Source organism: Megalops cyprinoides, chromosome 7, assembly GCF_013368585.1.
Source record: "Megalops cyprinoides isolate fMegCyp1 chromosome 7, fMegCyp1.pri, whole genome shotgun sequence".
Taxonomy (NCBI): Eukaryota; Metazoa; Chordata; class Actinopteri; order Elopiformes; family Megalopidae; genus Megalops; species Megalops cyprinoides.
The window spans coordinates 32,140,200-32,160,602 of record NC_050589.1 but is presented as its reverse complement, the minus strand read 5'-3'; the positions used below and the strand labels follow the sequence as shown (position 1 = coordinate 32,160,602).

The window sequence follows — 20,403 nt, the reverse complement described above, 5'->3', positions numbered from 1 at the left end:
TTTGGGATCGTGCTATAATATAACTCCCCAAATTCAATCCAATTTTAACTGTGTATAACGCCGCCACAGATTATACACTCACTATGTGACATTCAACATCAGGCTTCCAAAACAGACATTTCTTACACCTTTGATTGCAATGAGACTATAATTTTCCTCAGAATCATTGAATCACTATACCTCCTATATTCACCGTATAAAGTTAGTGCTAAATAGTGATCTAGAGCTGTAACCAACTACCTCAAATCTAACGGAGGCACCTCTGCATGTTTAACATTACGTACGAGGAAGGGCATTGAGGGTTACGTTAAACAGCGAAAGACTACGAGTGTTAAAGAGAGTGATCATAACTCACCGTACGTTTTATGTGTTTATCCTTTAAAGGAAAATAACATCTTCGGTTAGCAAAAAAAGAGAGATATTCTATGGAAAAATAAGGAACAGACCAACCACAGGTTCCCCTGTCAGCATCACTTCAATGGCTGTCTTGAGTGTGTCGACTTGAGTGAGCCGTTGCTGCCCTCCAACGGTCACCTTGTGTGCTGTTACTATCATTCATCAGGTGTCGTGAAACCGAGCGCTGTGCCGTGACTCATCAGCAGATTGCAGTAATCGCGCAGAACGGACACCAACCCGACAAAAGCAACTGATTTGTCCCAGCGATGTCAGTGCCGGACGATGTTTTCTTGGTGTGTGCGCGCAATCTCCTCCTTCCTTATTATGTTGACCTGTACACTTTTTCCCTTTTCATTAATATTACATGTTTCCGTTATTTTGAATGTTTAGCAGAGAGATGGAGTTATTCCAAGTTCGAGTTATTTTCCCGTCAAGGAACCCACAGTATCCAACTCATCCTTTACTGCATATTCTATATTCTTTCATTTTGAATTCATTTTAACAGAGAATGACAGTCTATAAATATCATACAATGTAAATATTTTGTTACATTTCAATTGTCATTTTAAACATTTGCACGCTCAGAATATTAAATCCTGTTTTTCTGATGTTTAGAATACTGCACGTACACATCACATTTCAGAGGAGTTCAAATTAAGGTGCTAGTAAAATGTGCTTCATTTCACATTTGTACAAATGTGAATTATAACCATAATCATATGATCTTGCAACATACACGACAGTTCTGCCAGATGAAAAAAAGACAATCGATATTTATATATTTTTTTACATTTTTATTTCTGCTTTGCATTTTTATACAAAAATGTGTTTTGTTTAACTCATTAGGCCACAGTTATAGTAAAAGTCATTCTCACAGTTAAATAATGAAATCCAACCTCTGTCAGTCCCATCATTCACTCTCACACCCACCCACCCACACACACACACACACACACACACACACACACCTGGGGTCATAGTAACATCACCATCATGACAATCTTGGTTTCTTATAGGGCTGCAGACATGAGGCAACACTGAAGAGAAATCTGTGAATCTCCTGAACAGAAGGACTTACAAAATGTTCTGGAATAAAATTTGTGCAGAGGTGCCAAACCCTCTTCTTGGTGGAGGAATGTTGGCAACAGCTCGAAATGAATCAATACAAGGAGATGAATCATGAAATAAACTAAGGTAATAATACAAAACTCAATCATTTAGATAACATTGTAGGAAGTTCACCGTATCCAGACTACTTTGCCTTGAACATGCTTTGTTCATGGGAGACAATAAGTCCCGTTCCATCCTCCATCTTAAGAAATGTCCATCAGGAACCAGGTGTGAAGCCAACGCTTTGGTACATCTCTTAAGCCAATAATATTTCAACAATAATGCACTAATGTGTAATGGTACTGGAGCCATCCCAGGCATGCAGACATCATGCAAGCTCTCACACAGTGCAGAACCACACAGTCAGTTTCCAACAGTGTCTACACAATCTACTGTGCTCACAATGAGGTAACAGACCTTGCAATACACAGCTCAAGAAACTGTTGATAAAATGTGCAAAACCTGAAATGGATTTGTGCAGGGGCAGACTTACACACGTACGTTACAGTTTACAGAGACAGGGGACGTAATAACCAGCATCGTGGAAATTAAAAAAAAAAAATGTGCATCATCACATTTATAGAAACAGCATAAACTTAAAACTCCTTATTCACAAGCGAATCACTAACATTTCGGGTTACAAAAGCAACACTTCCAGTCACAAGAGAAGAAAAGGGATCAGACGGGCCTCCCGTTTCTCACTTCTCACATTGTCAGTTTCAGCGCCCAATCACTGAGTACAGTCAAGGTCTGAATAAGGACAACTGCAGACAGTAGCACAGTCTGCCCTCTACTGTTCCAATTCAGATCTTATTTCGCATCAAATTCCACATCTGAGAAAGGATTTCAACTTGCCGAATAGAAAAATCAACTGTAAACATTGCTGACAGAAGGAGCAATATTACACACTGACACAAAAAGGGCAACTATGGAGAAGTGAAACTAGAAAAAAAATCTGTATGAAATATTACTGGGCATATTTGTGCCTTCTGCTGTCAAGTAATTTATTGTCTTATACATTTTTTCCCCTATCTATTCTTCCACTCATCAATCTCTGTCACCACACAGACAGCTGAACAAAAACAGGGCAATTTTCTTGGGGGGAGCTTCACATTGCTTGCAGTATATGCTTGATGGGTTAAACATTTTCTTATTTTCATACACCTGGGTACAAACCCACATGGAATAGCGTTTAGGGAGACATCCTAGGTTGTTCTTTAAACAAGGTACTCAATTGTTTGGGTAAATACCCAGCTACAAATTAGGTATTGAGTACTTTAAGTTGCAATGAGCCAACTGTGTGTAATCAAAGATGAATGAATGTACCTTCCGCCCACTTTCTTGTTGAAAGGGTCAAGTGACCCCGGTGCTGCAAAAGTAGCGTGCTTTTTCACAACAGCAGACTGACCAGTGCAGCAACATCCACACTCTGAATGTGGATCCTGGAAGATTGCAATCATTACAGCGAGCACTGGTTCTTTCCACAGGGAGAACAACCAGCTCAGTTTTGATCCAGTTCAGGCCTACATAAACACACAGTGCTACACTGTGATCAAAGAATCCCCTTCGCTTAGCTCTGTAGTGACGATACCACAGTTTGTGTGTAAATAGGATGTTTGAAATATCCACCAAACCAGATCATTCCAAACCATGGATTCAAAATGTGATTAAATGACTGCTTTGTGAAACGCATCACAGACGTGCACACCAGGAGGTCACAAGCCCAGAAAATGCTCTTTAGATTCCTTAACGGGCTGGCAATGATGTCACTGAGTCACCCAAATTTACGCACACAACCAATGCCATTCTCCTTAAGGGGACATCTCGCAATCCGTGGTTATTTCGTAAATTACATACCTCATCTATGCAACACAATAATTTTTAATTCAGTTTTTTAAATGATGAAAACCATGATCAAAATGTAAACCTAAAACAGCAGCACCTTTAAGGAAAACCATGCTGTCCATCTCAACCAAACACTTGTGATACAACATACACACACGTACAAGACCGACAGCACAAATATAATTCATGGTTTCATCCTTTCATGTTCTCATAATTCAGCAATATTACATAAACCTGTACATTACGTATAACAACTTAATAGACAATTTATTCTGATTTTTTTCCTATGAACAAGGAGACAAACATCAACCTCAGATTTCTATCAGGACATCTCTTGGTCACAAGTCAGCGAAGCTCAAAAATAGCACACATTATTTTTGAATACTGTGGAATTCCTATTTGAACATTTTTCCTTTTGTCATCTCTAACATTGCTGTTCTGTGTCATATCTGGTACAATTTATGTAATGCAAGTGAAATGCTCTATGGCAGTATAGAGCTCTTAACAAGGTTTTTAAGTATACTGATCAGGTGATTGGATAACCAAAGAGAAGCTGCAACAGCCCTAAATGAAACCTGTACATTCACTGTCATGGGAAGGACTACTTAACTCTGGGTTAAAGGACAGTCAAAATAATCATTAATGAAAGATTAGGGTCTGAATGACAAAGACACGAAAAAAAAGAAAGCACCCTTTAAGGAAAGGGCGGCTCCGAGGTTTGAGCGTGAGGCTTTAAGCAAGTGAAAATGATTGACGATTTTATTCTACTGAAATGAACATCAAAACAACATAGCTAATTGTCGCCTTTCGCTGACACCGCATACACACATGCACGCACGCACACACACACGCACACACACACACAAAGTACAAGAGCAGGGCTAAAACCCACATCAGCCAAGTAGCTACTAAAATTACTTGTCACTGTGCAAAGCGTAAGTTTATTTTACGTATATTATATAGTGCCTTCATGTTCACGACACTGTGCTCATTTTTGAAGCACGTTTCTAAATATACAAATAGTTCTGGCTGAGGTTGGCGTGTCTGTAGAAAACCAGGTTCACTAGTATAGTCTTCTTTGCAACGTATCTGCAGGTCTGTTTACAGTGACAGTTCTACACTTGTTTGCTTGATGCTGACCGCAACCAAAGACGGTCTGAACTTTTTTTTTTTTTTTTTGCTATGTAAATTCATCTGGAGGGAAAAAAAAACACGATTATAATCAAAAATCATAATTTGCTTTTCTTAGACATATCCTTTAGTTACATATATATTTTCTTTTTTCTCCCTTTATGTAACCCTGTTTTTTTCTTTTTCCCAAATCACTTATTGTCCTCTGATAGACTCGCATACAGCCAACGGCTACTTTTTGCAGTACAAATCACACTACATTGGAGTGTAGTCAGAAGTCACACTCACTACAGTGGAGTCTGAGGTCACTGGAGGACAGGCGCTACTCCACTGACATCTGAGTACCTTGCAGGCCCTTGACAATTCAGTGAGACAAGGAAACCCTGGCCACCTACCCTTATCCACAGTGGCCCAAAGCCAACTTCTTGTTGTCGGCAAATGACACAGTTTCGAACCTGGGCTGAAGGGCTCTGTCTCTGTTCAAAGCAAAAGCCTTGCTGACATAGCCATTCCTGACTGTAAATATTTAATGTGTGTTCAACCAGCGTCACGCTTCTTCCGATCCAAAGGTGACGGCGCATGAAGGGAAAATTTTACTGAGTACCTGCATCTCACACTGAAATAAACCACCAATGCTTGTGCATAAAATAGAGAAAAAGGGGCACTCTCTAAAGAACTGTCAGTTCGGCCCTCTCACACCTGCATAAGGTAAATTATTTGTAGAAACAATACACCTCATTCAACCTTCTGTTGAATCTCACAAGCGTCGAAGGTGAGCAACACTACCACAAGTCCATATTGCTATAAATGGGGTTGGATGCAACTTGATTCAAGTGGAACAAATATCGTGTTTTCATGAAATTACCTACAGAAGAATGAAGGTGGATGATTGGTGGAGGGGGGGGGGGGGGGGTGACGTGAGGTAACAGTTACGAAGCAATGGCCAAACAAAAGGCCATTCATTTTCCAAAAAAAAAAAGAAACCAACCTCGTGCGAACCTGCATATTTGGTTTGCCTTCTACCCTACAACACGACGACCCCAAAAGTCAAGTTTTCAACACGAATATAAGTAAACAAAGCAGCTCGCCCTCATCCCTCCTCGGTCTCCGCGAATACGATACAGTACGTTAAAACTTTACCAAGTATTCCCAGGATTGGTCCCTTTCTAGGGAGGGGTACGCAAGTGGTTCACACACAGCCTCGTCTCGACCTTTGACCTCTGGAAGCAAAACGGCACAGATGATCTCTTTTGCTTCGCTCTCTCTTAACGTCAGCTGATGTACGGCGCCCTCTGCTGACGGACCATTACCACTCACTGAAGTAAGAGCAGTGAGTCCAGGGCCAAGGTGAGCTTTGGCTGTGAACCACTTTATAAGCCCACAGGTTTCATGCCTTCTTTAGAAGGCCTCATTCTCCAGCACCAGTCCATGCAATTCGTTTCCTCCTAACTGGACAGACTGCACAGTGGCAAGTGAAGACCAGTCTGTGCTATCAGTAGGATTTCCCACTCTATACTTCTCTAATATAATGTACATGCTCATCTCTAGGGAGAATTAATAATTATCACCACTATGAGTACTAACATTAATAGCATTATTGATACACCACATAAGGTAGGCAATATGCTTTTAGCGCTTGTGCAAAACATCAGCAAAAATGAAGGAGCTAAGCTTCAGGGGGAGGAGGGCTTCCCTCTCCTTCAAAGGCAAGGGGGGCAGGTTCCTGCTGGGGGAGGACAAGTCCATCTTCGTCTCCGGTGACCTCTGCTGAGCATGGACCTGCATCAAGCAAGCACTCGTCCAAACCCTGTTGGCTGCTCCCGCTCTCACCTTCCTCCTGTTCTCCTTCTCCTCCTCCTCCTCCTCCTCCTCCTCCTCCTCCCAACGTTTCTTCTTGTTCCTCTGCGTGTAACCGCGGCAACCCTAAAGCCGCCAGCTCGGCGTGGCCAAGTTGGTAGTAGAGCAGAGTGGGGGGGTCCTTGACGAGGGCCTGGCCCTCCGTGAAGCAGAGCAGGGATGCCCCGCCCACTTCCTGCAGAGGCCCCTCCCCTTCCTCCTGCTCCCTCCTCCTCTCCTGCTCCTCGGCGCTCTGCAGGTGCAGCACCGCCGTCTCGTTCTCCAGCTCCTGGCTGGCGCTGTCCGCGCCCTCCGCCAGGGTGGCCTCCGTGCACACGTCCGCCCCGGGGTCGCCAGCGGTCGGGGCGGGCGCGGGGGCGGGCTCGGCCTCCCCCGGGCCCTCCGCGGCCCTGCCCGCCAGCTGCCTCCTCTTCTCCACGTCCAGCTTCATGATGGTGTGCAGGTAGTGCGTCCGCACGCGCAGGGGGTTGAACTCGACGCGGCCCGCCGCGTTCCTGCAGCCGTCGCGCGAGCAGCCGCAGGGGAAGGACATCCTGTCCACCTGCCGAGCGCGGGGGGGAGAAACGCGTGAGCGTCACACAGCCGGCACTTTTCACACCTGTAATGGGCTCCTGCTGCTGCTGCCAAAGATGGCCACCAAGGACTCACCACCTCTACTGCTTTACTGAAGACGGAGCAATGCAGCAGAACTGTGAGCTGATGCTTCTATAATCTATATGCATCACGCAGTATACTTTGTGATTAGCTTTTGAACGGCATGTTCAAACAGGAATTCCATTTTTATACTTTTTTTAAAGATGAATTTTTATATAGGTACTACTCAGATTACTAATTATTACTAATATCTGATTAGTACTGACAATATCTATGTACCAATACCTGATTACAAATCGGAGACACATTTTCACCATTCCATAAGCACACCCTGGTGAAACAGACCACGCTTGTCCCTCCCTTTCCTTTCACCCTGCATTTCCCATGAGCTACTCCTCCTCCCCTCTCCCCCCCGCCTCACCTGGCACTTGATGCCGGCCTGGCTGCAGCCGCAGTGCTGGGGGTCGCAGTAGACGCGGCAGTCGCAGCCGCACTCCTCGCGGGACAGGCGGATGGCGCGCAGCTCGGCCTTCTCGCGGGCGTCGATGCGGGCGATGCCGGAGGCGCGCAGCAGGGCGCGGCGCCGCTTGATGGGCAGCGGCTGCAGGAAGAAGCAGTCGTCCACCTCCACGCCGTCCACGTCCAGGTCCTCGTCCGACACGTCGTCCAGCGTCAGCCGCTCGGCGGCCGCGCACTCCACCGTGCCGTTCCGCGTCAGCTGGCCCGGGGAGGAGGGAGAACGCGGAGTGAACAACCGCGGCCACACGCTGGCTTCCTCAAGAACTTAAGCTACGCTAGAAGCTGTCGCTAAAATGCAAAGCGTCTGCCTTCTCTAAGGCGGATGTTGTGTCTCTGTGACGCATTGAAAATAGACACCAAATATATTCTGTGTCCCTCTCACAATGTTTGAAACAGCACCAGAAAAGCAGACATCAAAGCCAATCAAATGCCCAAAAAATGTAAAAGGGGGAGGGCATGGCAGGACAGCAAAGGCCACCCTCGTCAATTCAGCTACAGATCCTCTTGCATTAGCTCTAACTCTAGCTGTGATAGCACCCTCACCCCGGCTTCGTGTCATGTTCCACCCCTTCACTAGCATTGACCACAACCCTCACTACAAACCTGACCTTACCAATACACATATAACCCACATACAGCAGCCACACTGCTAATCCAACTCTCAGCTCACCTATTTTCCCAGCATCCTTAGCTGTTTCTAATTCTGATTTCCTACATCTACTGGCTTGAAGGCTGGCCACCTGTCCACTTGACCCCATCCCCTCTCCTTCAAATCAGACCTCTCCCTTGCTTTATCCCATTTGTGGTTAATTCTGCCCTGACTTCGGGCTCAATTCCTAAAGCCTTTAACCAGGCACTACTCAAACCACAGATCAAGAAACCCTCCTTTGGCCACTCAAGACCCCAAAGCTACAGACCTGTTTCCCGTTTCCTATTTCCTTCAGAAACTACAGAACAGATTGTATTCAACCAATTACCTCATTTCCTGGCTAGATCCATAACCTAGTCAATCCAAGCCAGTCTGGTTTCAAAGTGGGTCACTCAACTGAAACTGCTCTGCTGTCTGTAACTGAGGCTCCCAGTCTTGCCCAAGATACATCCTTGTCATCCATCTTAATCTTCCCTGATCCACCTGCTGCTTTTGATAAAACTGACCATCAGACCATCCCGGCAACCCTGGCTGAACCAGGGTCTGTGGGCTGTGCGGGCACTGCTAACCGTTCCTACATGGAATGATTCTGTCTCTCTCTTGGTCCTTTCATCTGCTCCCACCACACTAAACCTCTGTGAGCATCTCCTCCCACAGCTTTTCCTACCACTCAACAGAGTTGAGTATTGTCCATCATTTCCACACACTGACAAGAATATTGCCTCATGCACCAAGCCTTGCCTCAATGATGCATCTAATTGGATGCCGATGTTTCCACACAATGGCACTACATTTCAAGGATGGCACTAATGTTTTGGTATCTGTGCAGATAACTGCCTAATTGAATGCACATTTGGAAATCACTCTGGATAAGAGCATCTGCTAAATGGCTAACTAAAAACGTAACCAGCTTCATAACATGCTCTGGTATTGCTCTCGGGCGTTCCTAAACCACTATTTTAAATTTAGGGTCCCCCTGTTTCAAAGTGGGTCAAACAGTCTCAGAGGTTTACTAGGAGGAAAATTAAAACGCTTTTAGATCCAGCTAAGCAAGAGCACACAGCACACAAAATACCGGATCATCTGTCCCCATTAACCGAGCCAGCAATGACCCCTCAACTGTAGCAGCATAAAGACATACCTCTCCATTCCCTTTGGTACAGCACAACAGACAGATATAATGGCTCCACATACTACCTTCCTACTATTCCCCCTCGCCGGCCACGTTCCCGCCTCACCTTCCGCTTGCGGGCGTCGAGCTTCTCCTGCCGCAGGTGCTGGCGGAGCGCCTGGCGGTGGCTGCTCTCCTGCTCGCGGGCGAACTCGCCCAGGGTGTAGCGGCGGGTGGAGCTGTGGCGGCGCGCCATGCCGAGCGAGCTGCCACCTTGGCTGGGCACGCTGGTGAAGCCCTGCCGGCGCGAGAAGTAGAAGACGGTGACGGCGCCGAAGCGCACACGCTTCCGGCCCAGCGCGGGGTCCTGCCGCCGGAGGATGGAGGTGGCTGCAGCGGGGGGGGGACCAGGGGGAGGGGAGAGGGGACAAGGGACAGGGGACGGGGGAGAGGAGACGGGGGAGAGGAGACGGGGGAGAGGAGACGGGGGAGAGGAGACGGGGGAGAGGAGACGGGGGAGAAGGGACGGGGGAGAAGGGACGGGGGAGAAGGGACGGGGGAGAAGGCACGGGGGAGAAGGCACGGGGGAGAAGGCACGGGGGCAAATGGGGAGAGGGGGAGGGGACGAGGGCAAGGGGAGAAGGGACAGGGGCGAGGGGATGGGGGGAGAGAAACAAGGGAGGACCAGAGGATCGAGAAGTCATCGTTAACCACGGGACGCGGCCTTTACCATCACTCACATACTTCCGTCAGCTGGGAGCAGAGAAGAGGCTGTGGGAATGTGATTATGGAAGAGGCACAGTAATCGCTCTGAACGCAGAGACCCACAGCGTGGCTTTGTGAAGCTCCACGCGGGCCTGGCCTTCGGAAGACCCGCTCATCAGTTCAGGATTTTCAGGGCAAAGCGGCTTTTCTCATTCCGACTGATAATTTTCTACAGCCTCATCCTGCGGGGCGATCGCAAAACAAATGTGACATAAAAATAGGAATCAGTTCAAGGCCAGAACCACAAACGAGGAACAAATTTACATTTCTGTTTTTTAAACTTCCAAACGAGCATCTTTGCTCCTGTCCTCTAGACTTTTTTTTCCCCCATTTGATCTTTCCTGTCTCTTTGGTCTGAGCAGGGAGAATCCAAAATACAAAAACTTAAGGGTGGTTCAGGTTTTGCATTAGCATACCTTACATTACATTACATTATTAGCATTTGACATTGGTTACAGTTTTACATGTTACCCATTTACACAGCTGGATATTTACTGAGGCAATTGTGGGTTAAGTACCTTGCCCAAGAGTACAGCAGCAGTGCCCCAGTGGGAAATGGAACTAGCAACCTTTCCCTGCTCGTTACCACTACGCGACACTGCCCCCCCACTACCTGTACCATATGTGCCTACTGCCGATTGCAGCAGGGCTGTAACCAGTGATTGGTGGAGGGGTGATGTATTTGAGCGGCGTTCAGGCCCGTGGGCGCGGAGCTTACGCGTGAGCGAGGTGCTGGAGGGGGGGTTGAGGCTGTCGCAGCTCTCAGCGCTGTCGCTGCTGGAGATGTCGTCGTCCGAGTCCTTCGGGGTGGAGAAGGGCGAGCCGCCGTCCACCTCCTCGAACCTCCGCTTCAGGCTGAGAGTCCGCACCGCCTCCATAGGACCTCACCGTCTGGGGAGAGCCAGGCAGAGATATGAGCAGTCTGACAGAACAGTACAGACACACACACACACACACACACACACACACACACACTCGCTTACCCAGAGACAGAGATATGAATAACCTGAGAGAACAGCGCACACAGACACACACACACACACACACACACACACACACACACACACACAAAACCAGAGAAAGACTGAGACAGACATAAGCAGCCTGAAATTACCACACACACACAATCCAAGATAGAGACAGAGACATATGAGCAGCCCCAAAGAACCACAGAGACAGACAGACACTACAGCCAGACAAACGCAGAGTTGGTAACAAAATAGTAACTAAAACTAAAATAGACTAAAATAGTGAGACTGATTCAATCACAGACAGGCGTGCACACACACATCCAGTCACAGCCACATCAGCAAAGGTCCCACACCCACACAGACACACCATAGAAATCAAAACGATCAACATGAAGGTGCCAAAATTATCCCGGCATTTTGTTCAAAATGATCCCAAGAAATTTTTCCAAAGAAACTCATCCTTGATAGTGTTTTTCTGATGACGCCCTCGGGATGCTACAGAACCCTCTCATGCCTAAACCGCTAGAAATTAAATGCCCTGCAAGTACATCAAGCAAAGCGACAGCAAGGAAACCAGCTGTAACAACCCTCAGGTGTAACTAATGAAGTGCGCAGGGAAATCGCTGCGACTGCGACTCTGTAAAAACCGCCTTCATTTGCATATTCTTTTTATCCCGAACCCTAATAAGGAGTGTGGCTAGACTCCCTGCGCTCACGTTCACAAATTTCATGCCAGCTAAATGTAACCGGTATGTACAGTGCGAGTATGTATTGACTGAAATATGTACATACAGTGTGGTGCCTGCCTCTGTCAAAGGGGCTTCACCTACCAAATGAATAACGTGGAGTGAGCAGGAGAACCTGGGAAGAGTTAAAATGAGAAGGCTACACTGGATCAGCGCCTCCCTGTGCTGCCCAGCCTGACTAATGGGAGGTGCGGGTAGTCTGGTGTTAAGGGAGGCACTGACCCCAGCCCCTGGCACAGAGACAGATGGATGGGGGAGGCCTCTGCGAGGCGCAGCCTCAATGTGTACAGTTTAAAAATCACGAGATTCCTGCAGCTCCCAACATTTCTCAAATCCCTCAAAGGGACGCCACCTTCAGAGAGCGATCCGTTACCCCCCCCCAACCACCACCAATTCCTTCACCATCACCCTCCACCTACTCCCATCCGACGTGAAAATTCTATAAAAGGTCAGGATCTGGATGATTACCATGGCGACCAGGAAAGCAGAGCTCAAACAAGGTGCCTTGGCAAAACTGTCCCTCTTATTTGCCTCCTTTTTACTCCCTAATGACATAGCGTTTAGAGGCTGGAGACAGGCTGGTGTAGCCAAATCTAAAGGTCAGTCAAGGTCATGGACAACCTTTGAGTCAACCTCTGCAAGGACAAGTGATTGTTACACAGGTCTATGTAGCTACAATAAATATCAGGCTTTCTTACAATTATCCCATAGCCTGATACACACGGCACAACATGACACCCATTAAGATTTTAGCCAAGCATATGTTCTGCCAGTTTTAAACAAAAACTACAATGTTGAGTCTTGAGTGAAAAGGTCTGTCTGCATTGTAAAACATGGACTAGGACTATTCAGCTGAAAGAAACAGGAGGAGAAATAACTGGAGATCAGATTTAGATTTTAGATTTCAGCAGCATGATCATTCTGTAAAATGTGTTTGTTATCCAGAGAGAATAAATTATTTAGGGTATAGGGTAGCATATTTTCGAACGAAACATTCACAAAAGGTGAAATGTAAATGAGAGGTGAAAACTACAACTGGTTTTTCTCCCTGTATCCCAGCGGACAATTAGTTAGAAAGACAGGGACAAGCCATTAATCTCAAGTTACCATGCATCTATCAGAACAATTATGTATGCAGCACTTTACAGTTCAAACCAGGGAATGTTTTTCATGCATACCCAAATGCTAATTTAGATCAAGTACAGAAAACAGCACAGTGTAAAAATTGACACCAATATTGCTAGGCTTTAGCTGTAACTAAAGCCAAAAAACAGCAAAATCAAAATGATTTCAATTACTTAAAGACGCTGACATCAATTCAAAACAAAGCAGTATGAGGAAGTATGTTTAGACAAAAATGAGGTGTAGAACCGTGCACCAGGAAGTAATCAGCAAACGTCTGTCTACCCACAGATGCACTGAGCAGTCAAAGGAGGCCAATCACGTTGTTGCTAATAAACGCAATTACAGTGAGTTCACAACATGCAGATCTGCATCTCTGAAAAGCTGCCTCCAGCTCAGCAGCAAAGTGAAAATCAATGGGCTCACCAACAAAGTTACACTGCCTAACAAGATTCCTTTCAGGAGGCCATTCTTTAATATTTCAGCATGGAGACCTACATTTTAAGCGTGGATGGCAAAAATATCGGCCCCCGGTCCCCTTAGCGTCCTCCCCACCAATGTGGTCAGCACTGTGCTGTCCGAGTTCAGTGGTTTGCGAGGTGGGACTCCTGGCTTGGGAGAACTCCCAGACCGGCTCATTAAGCACCCAGACGGAGTTCGAGAGAAAGGGCCTTACATGTAAATCGGAGGCACGGATGGCTGCGAAATCAATGTAGGCCTCCTGCCCAAATGCGACAAGAGACAGTCAGCACAAACAGCTACCTACACTCCAGCAGGACGGTAAAAACACAGGCAGTCAAAAATGCAGGGAGCTCTATAAAAAGGTAATGATAATCATAAATTACGCTCTTTATTTTACAATCTCAAATAGCTGTATAGACTGTCTGGTACCAGGCAGTGGCACACAAGTATTTTGCCTTTGTACTTGTAGTCTCTCAGTATGCAAAATGTTGGTTTGACATCAAAGTTACACCAAAGAAATTACCCCCTAATCCACCCCAAAGTAGAGTTTCTTATATCCCCTGAGTGTGTGTGGGGGGTGGGTACACTACATGGGTTGCCATGGTGCCTGGTTAGCACGTTCTTTCCTAGCAATACTATAATAGGCCAGCTATGACCTATTTTACACTATATCCCATTTTGTTATATCAAGTTACATGAGTAATATACGTTACACAAGCAACAAATATTTACGTCAAGATTTTGGGATGCAATATTAAAATATTTTATTAAAATACTGTGCAACCAATAATGAAATGACCTCCATTTTCTGCATACAGCTTTTTTATAAATGTCTGCCACCTACTGTTACAGTTAGGATATCAAAGGAACCGGCTAATGCTGGCTATCTCCTGCTTGTTGTCGCGTCGTGTGGAGGGTGAATTTTGAATTCCCCGCCCATGATTTAAACCCTTGACCAAAGAGTCCAGAGTTTAATAGAGCTTCCCCACAAACGGACCAACACAAAACCCCATTTGGCCAACACTGCTGAGAGAGTATGAGCTGTGCCACGTCAACAAGCCCCACCAAGAGTGGCAACCAAACAGCTGTAAGCTCCATCATGCTAGCGAGCTCAAACCTGCTCCCAATTACCACACGACTCTTTACAACTAATAAAACAAAGATTTGGAGAGATGATTGCAACCACAAAATCATGTCTAGAGTGTGCCCGGAGGCACCAAGACTTAAAAGCCTCCTTGCTTTATATTTACCCGAGGAAGAATTCAAACAAAAGGGTTAATAAATGGCGCCTTGTTTTTCCTAACCAAAATGGCGACCCCCCCCCCCCCCCCTCACTCGAGCCAATCAAAATGAAGTACCCAAAATTCTTATGTAGTTCATCACAATGGCAAAGCTCTGAATATAGCAGAGCTTGTAAGTCAATGCACTTTCAGTTTCATACCAGCACAGAGAACCAGACCAGGACGGGTCAGTCAGGAATCTGCTGGTAGTGAAAATGTTACTGTAGATGCTGTAGTGGATGTAAATGGCCTCAGCTAACAGGAATGGATCTCACATGAAAAAATGCTTACCAGCTACTTTTAAAGTTATGACTACAGTGCAAGTGTCATGGACATGGAAATAATTTGTTTATTAATAAATGCTGAGGTATTTCAGAATTGTGTAAAAACATACTTACACAATAGTTATATATTAGTTCCATATGCCATTGTACTGACACACAGCTATTGCAATTCTAGTGACTTTTTTGCTTTTGGCGAATTGCCTCTTTAAAGGAACACACATGATAACTGTTGTGATATTCAAATACATCTCTCAGAGATGTCTTGAAATTGCTTTCATAAAAGGCTAATTCATATACCAGAAACACTAGACATACTGCCAAACAATCTGAAAGCAAATACAATACATGAACCAGAGCCACTGCACAGGAGTGGCTGGGAATGAGACTGGGAATTCTGGACGTCAGCACTGATTAGCAGTGAGAGCTGGTTGAGGTGGCCAGAGAGCAAATGTGTCAGCAGTGAACAGAGAGTGTTCGAGGAAACAAGAATAAAAACACCACAGAAAAATTACAGTTGATTTGGCAGAGAGAGAGAGGTACATTGAAATGGCTGACCCAATTAAGTCAGAGCTGCGGAATCCCATTAAAAGTTAGCGGAGCATTGATTTTGCTAGACGTTTTTAGCAAATGTCTCAAGACGTGCTAATCCTGTCCATTGCTGCGCCGCGACAGCTGCGTTACTTCAAAGGATGACCGTGAGATCAGGTGCTCGATTTGTAAACACTACACTGGCGTCCTAGCCCTGCTGCAGACAAAACCGGTGGACAAAAAAAACACACCACACTCAAAACTGTTTTTCAAAAATTGAAATGGATAACCTCCTAGGTATATTTCATCATTAGCTACAATCATTTGTCATATCTGCTGTTGCTCAGCAGTTCTGATGGCCTCACCTTCCTTGGCAAGAAACTGATTTTTTTTATACTGCCAGCAAAAGCCAAGTGTCCAGTTTCTCCTGTACCACTCCCCTTTCAGTTTACGAATCCTGCACAACACACCTTACCATGAGATAATCTGCAATCATCTCACACTGGAAGTAAGATTTTGTGCATGCATTTCCCATATGAATTCTTCCAGTCTACTCGATCCTGGGAACACAGGTAGAACTGCAGTGATGCAATATGTTCTGTTACCTTACATACAAAACCATCTTTATTGCAACACGTTTTTCATTTTTTCTGTTAGGACTGAATAGGCCAGAACTACAGCGAAGACTGGTGCAATAAATATTCTGTCTACCACATAACCATTAAGACAATGGGCCTCTCACACTGCATTTTTATGGACCAGGAAAAATTAGGTAGAATCTCACAGAATTTTTTTTTTGTCAGTAACTGGCTCTAGTGGGCCATTAGGACACCAGCCACATCAATCAAAGGTAAACCAGGAATAAAGTCTTTCACTTTGCGTGGAGCCTGAGGAACATTCAAAAAACAAATACAAATTTCAGACTTACAGTTCTAAATGTGTATAGTTGGTGTCACAGGAAGGACGTGTTTTAATCAGGTTACAGTAATTCAGTTTTATTTCAGAAAAAAAACTCCCCGTGACACGCATTTCCATGACCTATTTGGGTCCAACCATAGTGGAAGAAAACGATCCGAAACTCTGTATTGTATAGACTGCCAACACACTCTAAGAACCATGTCATACATGCACTGCAGAATGTCCCAATACCCAATATGCTGCATGTAAAAACAGGTATGCATTCTAATTTTGCTTGGCATGGTGTAGGAGTAGTGTTTTTCACGATTAAATTCTACTTCCGACAAGGCAAAACGTTGTGAGGCATCACCTTTTTGTTTTAGGTGACAGGGTAATACAACCACACACACCAGGGTTATAAAAAAAGTGGATACAGATTAGTGCTTGTACGCAGTGTAGTTAATATAGTAGTAATTAGGTGAACGGTGGTGCCAACAGCTCCAGATCCGTTTCCCCAGCATATACAGCAACCTCGGGTAGTGTCGTACTGACGGAAGATACACCAGCTCCGTACGCCCTCTCTCCAACACGACGTCAGTCTTCCATTCAAGTGTAGTAGTAACTGTCTGGTGAGCTTAGCAACCACGAAACATCAGCAGCCCCCTTACCTTGGGAGAAATGGAGACCCGTTTCGCCTGGAAAACCCGTTGTTCGTGTGTGAGCAGAAATTGTCCTCTATGGTCGTTTCCGGCTTGGATTTTCGTGTCCTTTCTTCTTTACTGCGTTATTGGCTTTTTTCTTTCCCCCAGCTGATTGCCGACGCAAGTACCACGATTGCGAAGCGGATCGGTTTTAATAACTAAAGGCAAAATGCAGGGCTAGTCTTGCAGAACACATAATTTGTAGGTGCGGACCCACCGGCTCTAGAGACGATTTCGGTTTTGCACAATTATTTACACAAGGAAAACACCGCTGCAGCATGTGCTGTGTAACGTTAAGGTAACTAAATGGTTTAGCGCCGGCGAACAACCGGGAGGAGGCAGGGAAGGAGGACTTCAAACAAATTAGTTTACCGTTTTGCCTTGCATTTAAGATGGGTTGAATGGTTGGAATTAAAGGGAGTTTTTTCGTCTTCTTTCCCTTTTAAATGCGTGTATCAATAAATCCGCTACGCCGTCGATTCGTTGCAGTTTTTGTAATCATGACGGTTTTACTCATACTACTCGTTGTATTCTGCTTTCAACGAGTCTTTCTTTTAAGCGTTTTTCGATGTAAAAAATGTTTTCGGATTTCTGGTGGAACGTGTCCTCCTCTCCCTTTCTCCTGCCCGGCTTGTCACAATGCAACAATAGCGCTTGGAATGCCACACCGTGGAAGTATATACTCACGGTGACATCACGCATCCCACACACCGGGTAAGCTGGGAAATGAAGTCACAAACTGCTCTTTTGTTGAGACAAATGCGACGCTAATTTGGATCACCAGATTATCCCACAGTACACGCATTCCAGTGGAAATTGCACGCAACACTAAGGGTTTTTGTTATAAACCCAAACTTTGCCATAGTAAAGGGGAAATAAACCGAAAAGAATAAATATACTAAGGCTACCAATGATAGCCTCACTCTTTTGCAGGGGTTTTAGTCTTCATGCTGCCGTTTCAATCACCATGGAAACTGGAGTCAATGTCATTTGCAAAATGTCAAATTATGATCTGGGCGATGTCATAGAGAGACCTGGAGAACTGGTATAAATCACGACGAAAGTATTTTAGATTAATTCAAAAACACATCAGCACAACCACATATGACAGCTACTACAAGCGCGATAGGCTGTGTCGTAGGCAATGCCATAATGTCATGCTGAAGGTATCACATGAATGCAGATTTTTTTTTTTAAACTTAATGTTCATTCTCAAACACTGATAAAAATTCAGCACAATTCCTGATGCCTTGCCCAACCTCTGAAACGAGGCAGTCTGTAGGGGGGAACAGGATGACTTCCTCTATGAAATAAAGTACCAAACATGGCCAGGAATGTGAAAATTTGAAAATAGTGTACAAATAGGAAAATAAATACAATACAGAGCTGGACATAGACTTCATATTTTTGCAAGCGCTGAGGTAGTAGACTGCCATCTATAGTGTACAAATATTGCAAGAATGCAGAATGGGACACAGACACAGACAACAGCTGAAAAAGAGTTGTAGATGTATAATTCATAAGAAATCTGAAACTTGAAATATTCAACAGCAGCCCCTGTGACCTTGGCACTCGACCTTTTTTGAGCGCCTTCACACATATGACCACAATTCCGATGGGCATCCGGCTGCACTCCTCAGGCATCTACTGGGGCTAATACGATAGCTGAGCGATTCAGAGGCATTCAGACTTGAGCCGTCTCTCCTGGAATAATGGACTGGCAAATAAATTCTACAGCAAATGCATTCTTAGTAGGAAATACCAGAATACATTTCTTACAGTTGGCATGGTCATTGGGGGACATAACTTAACACACTTCCATGGAAAAAAAATAGGCAATTGTTTCAATCTTTGCTCGTATAGTGGGAATCAGGTAATGTTATTCAGCAATTAATAAACAGCACACAAATATGTGTAACTGCACAATAATGACCTAGCTTATAATTCTCTACATTTATATTTGACTGCACAGGTTGTAACATGACAAATATGGAAAAAAGTGTGTGCACAAAACATGATAATGCTGTGACTGCTCCATTTTGCATTGCTGGTATGATTTTGAGCCGTACATCTGCATGCTGGGAACTGTAGGCAAATAAGTGAAGTACACATGAATACATACTATGTATAAATCTCAAAGGCAGCAAACGGCTAGCATTTAGTGTGACCCAGGAGAATACCAAATTCATTTTTCACATATTTTTTGTATGAAGGCAATACGCCAGAAGGCAAAGGCCAGAATTTGTACCCTCTAATTGGCCGAGCCAGAGAAAATCCAGAAGTCCAGAAAACACTACCATCATCCTCTGTGACCTTGGCTTTTGACTTTGTGGCCTAAAACAGTTTGGAAACATTTTCAGGACTGGAATGCAGAAAACGCTGTGGCCAAACAGGAGCACACGTCTCGGAGCTGAAAGCGCTCAAATAATCTCTTGCCGTCCTCAGGAGAGCTCCGCGTGACCCAAGTTTGAAAGCCTGTGGCCCATTGTTTCATACAAAGCTGAATTCTCTTTCCAAAAACCACCCTGTTGTGGAGAACACGGGGATTGGGAAGAGATGGAAAAACTCCAACAAAACTGACATCAATTTGCGTCATTTCATGCTGGCTACAAAATGACATTCCTGAAGGGAAGGTAAGAGTGCACAATTTATTATTCTTTTTAATGAATTTGCACAAATGACTTTCAATACCAGCAGTAAGCAGTGTTCATATCCAGGGATGTCTATATTTTAAGAAAAAAAAGAAAAATGGCCCAAATAACATTAATTCTAGATTAAAGTATACTAGCCATTTTGTCCTACACAAATAATGGTGTCTATATGGCTTAGTCTTGATGCTGGGCTTAGGTTTTTATCATCCCAAATGCCTACAGTTAAAATGAAAAGACTAATGGAGGAGTGGCATATCTTCTCTAGAGCCTATGTCTCAAGAGCATTGGTGAATTTGAAATGAATGTTACAACAGCAATAAAGAAACAAGCCGCTCGTGGGGGGTAGTAGTTTAATCCCTCTGATGATATGAGCACGGGGCAAAGATGGACTACGTACATTTCGCCACCCTAATTAGAAAATTTCACCTATGCATCTAGCACAGCTGATTACCAACAAAAACTACAACTAGCATTGCTCATGCAGTTCCAGCACGGGAAACCGACAACTTGCCAGAGGAATTAGTATCAGAGAGTGGGAATATCACTAAACGGCTTACTGCAATTAAAAAAAAGGTCATAAACAATTCATGATTTTGTAGACTTTCTTCTAAGCCAACAGAGGATTGAAGTCAAAGCTATTCAAGGAATACGAAATATTTTTGACCCAAACTTTTTTTTTTCCCAGCTTCTAATTCTTACAGTTGTGACGAGGGTGACAAACTTTAACATAACATTGTAGAAACATTATGAACTTGCTCTCTGCACCTCTCTTATAGGCATACTG

At 44.8% G+C, this 20,403-nt stretch overlaps 1 protein-coding gene across 1 annotated transcript; it reads right to left on the bottom strand.

The window, feature by feature from the left end:
- Nucleotides 1–6,148: 6,148 nt before the first annotated feature.
- csrnp2 (cysteine-serine-rich nuclear protein 2) lies at nt 6,149–17,638 on the bottom strand. The gene is made up of 5 exons (XM_036533550.1): nt 16,936–17,638; nt 10,696–10,868; nt 9,340–9,602; nt 7,355–7,651; nt 6,149–6,880 (listed from the first exon to the last, which is right to left on the bottom strand). The coding sequence occupies exons 2-5, from the start codon at nt 10,853–10,855 to the stop codon at nt 6,149–6,151; spliced, it is 1,452 nt and encodes a 483-aa protein (XP_036389443.1). The 5' UTR covers nt 10,856–10,868; nt 16,936–17,638.
- Nucleotides 17,639–20,403: the final 2,765 nt, after the last annotated feature.

Coding starts and splice junctions, on each gene's coding strand:
- csrnp2 (XM_036533550.1), bottom strand. CDS start 10,855: ATGGAGGCGGTGCGGACTCTCAGCCTGAAGCGGAGGTTCGAGGAGGTG. Junction 7,652..9,339: donor TCGACGCCCGCAAGCGGAAG/GTGAGGCGGGAA, acceptor TCCCCGGGCCAG/CTGACGCGGAACGGCACGGT. Junction 6,881..7,354: donor AGGCCGGCATCAAGTGCCAG/GTGAGGCGGGGG, acceptor CGCGCTCGGCAG/GTGGACAGGATGTCCTTCCC.